The 1,846-nt window shown below is 62.4% G+C and overlaps 1 protein-coding gene across 1 annotated transcript; it reads left to right on the plus strand.

Annotated features, from left to right (window-relative positions):
* Positions 1-884: 884 nt before the first annotated feature.
* Positions 885-1,454, plus strand: EMIHUDRAFT_373753 (hypothetical protein). The gene has a single exon (XM_005779248.1). The coding sequence runs from the start codon at positions 910-912 to the stop codon at positions 1,414-1,416; it is 507 nt and encodes a 168-aa protein (XP_005779305.1). The 5' UTR covers positions 885-909; the 3' UTR covers positions 1,417-1,454.
* The last annotated feature ends 392 nt before the right edge of the window (positions 1,455-1,846 follow it).

Genomic DNA, 1,846 nt, shown 5'->3' on the forward strand with positions numbered 1-1,846 from the left:
GTTTCTCCCTTCCCCCCCCATTCCAAAAAAAAAAGGGGGGGGGGGAACCCGCCCTTTGGTTTTCCCCGGGAAACCCTTTTTGCACTTTTTCGGGGGGGGGAAACAGGGCCCGTGGGGGGGCCCTTTTTATGGGCGCAGGGGGGCCACAATTGTGGGGGGTGGGGGGGGTCCCCCAAAACTGTGGAAAACCCCCCAAAATTAATTTGGCCCCCCAAAAGGTGTCCCCCCCCCCCCCCCCCCCGGCAAACTTTAAACCCCCATAAACTGCGATGTGCAGGGCCCAAAATTGAATTCGACCGCGCAAAGCTGTCCCCCCCCCCCCCCCGCAAACTTTAAACCACCATAAACATCATTGTGCAGGGGCTCCAGGCCCCAAATGACGTGTGAGTGTTAGAGTTGTTTGGTATTGCTAAAAATCTCTCCCAAGAAGAAGATCTCGGCTACGCCTACGGTTCCGACTCCGGCTTCGGCTGGGGGCTGGTAGTCGACAAGCTCTCAAGCTGCCGAGCCCAAATCACTGTGTGTGCCACATTTCTTGTTGGCTTCTAAAAATCTCTCTCCCCCCCCCATTCGCCGCGCCTTCCTCCATCCTGCATCCTGCATCCTGCCTAGGATTCCCAGCGCTGACCTCTGACTTATCGTTGCGGTCTCGCCCTTCTCGACTGTCGTACTTGTGCGTCTTGGGTCCGGGTCTTGTGAACAGCGGGGTTGTGTTTTTGTGTGAACCGGTCTCAATGCCCCACCCCCCTGCGCGCGGGCCTTCTAGGCCCGCGGGTAGTCTCCCCCCATTCCCAGGGCCTCCAGGGCTCGCACCTCAACCTCTCACAGACCAGCGCACAGCGGGATTTTCTTCTCAATAACAAGGCTGTGAACAGCGTCACGAGTTGGATCAGCGGGAAAAGATATCCCATGGCAACCTGGGCCCGCGCGGGCTCCACCTGCGAGATTGCGGGCGACGTCCTTACCAAGACGCGTGGCGGAAACTATAACCGCCTCGCGACCACGGAGGAGACGATGGCGGCAGGCGTGCACGAATGGGAGGTGACGCTCACGGCCGGCGCGACTGCGAATCAATCGCTCGCGCTCTACATCGGAGTCGCACGCGAAAATCTTGACGTCGAGAAGGGTGGCTACAGCAAGCGTGGCGACGGCTGGTACATCCGCGCCAACGACGGCGGCCTCTGGGGCGGCGGCCTGGAGAGCGCCGACTCGCAGGGCACGAGGGCGTTCGTCATCGGTGACCGAGTGGGCGTCCGACTCGACACTGGCGACGGCTCCTTGCGATTCTTCAAGAATGGCGTCGCGTTCGGCGCCGGCTTCCCCGCGGGCAGCATTGGCGGGCCGGTCGTGGCTGCCGCGGAGCTCGTTTGCCCGGGCCAGTGCGTCACCCTGGTGCGAGGAGCGGCGCTCGGGTAGAGTCGAGTAGAATCTCTCGAGGCGTCGACCGTCGCCTGGATAGAAGGACACGCGGCGGCTGATCCTGATGCGGAGACATGAGTTCATGGGTGGGGAGGGTGGGCTCCCTGAGGGGTCTGACAAGGGTCACATTGGGCTCTCCCCCCCTTCTCGCCAACCCACTAAATTCCAGCAGAGACCAGAGTTCTCTGCGCCTCGAAGTACTCGAGACTCGAGTGCAGAAAACGGCGGACCAGCTGCTTCCCCCATATGGCGCTTGCGCCGCGCAGCGTGGGCGCGGCATCCGTGACGGATGCGGGCCGTTGTCTCGCGGGATCGCTGGGAGCCGCTCGGCTCCCCAACGCGCCGCCGAGCTGCGATGGCTCCCTTAAGTGACGTTCGGCGCCCGGCGGCGGCTGGCGTCAGAAAATCCTCAATCACGCTTTTCGGC

This window comes from Emiliania huxleyi (genome assembly GCF_000372725.1).
Source record: "Emiliania huxleyi CCMP1516 unplaced genomic scaffold EMIHUscaffold_2334, whole genome shotgun sequence".
NCBI lineage: Eukaryota > Haptophyta > Isochrysidales > Noelaerhabdaceae > Emiliania > Emiliania huxleyi.

Bases quoted from the DNA above. Each gene is read 5' to 3' on its own strand.
- EMIHUDRAFT_373753 (XM_005779248.1), top strand. From the start codon at position 910: ATGGCAACCTGGGCCCGCGCGGGCTCCACCTGCGAGATTGCGGGCGAC.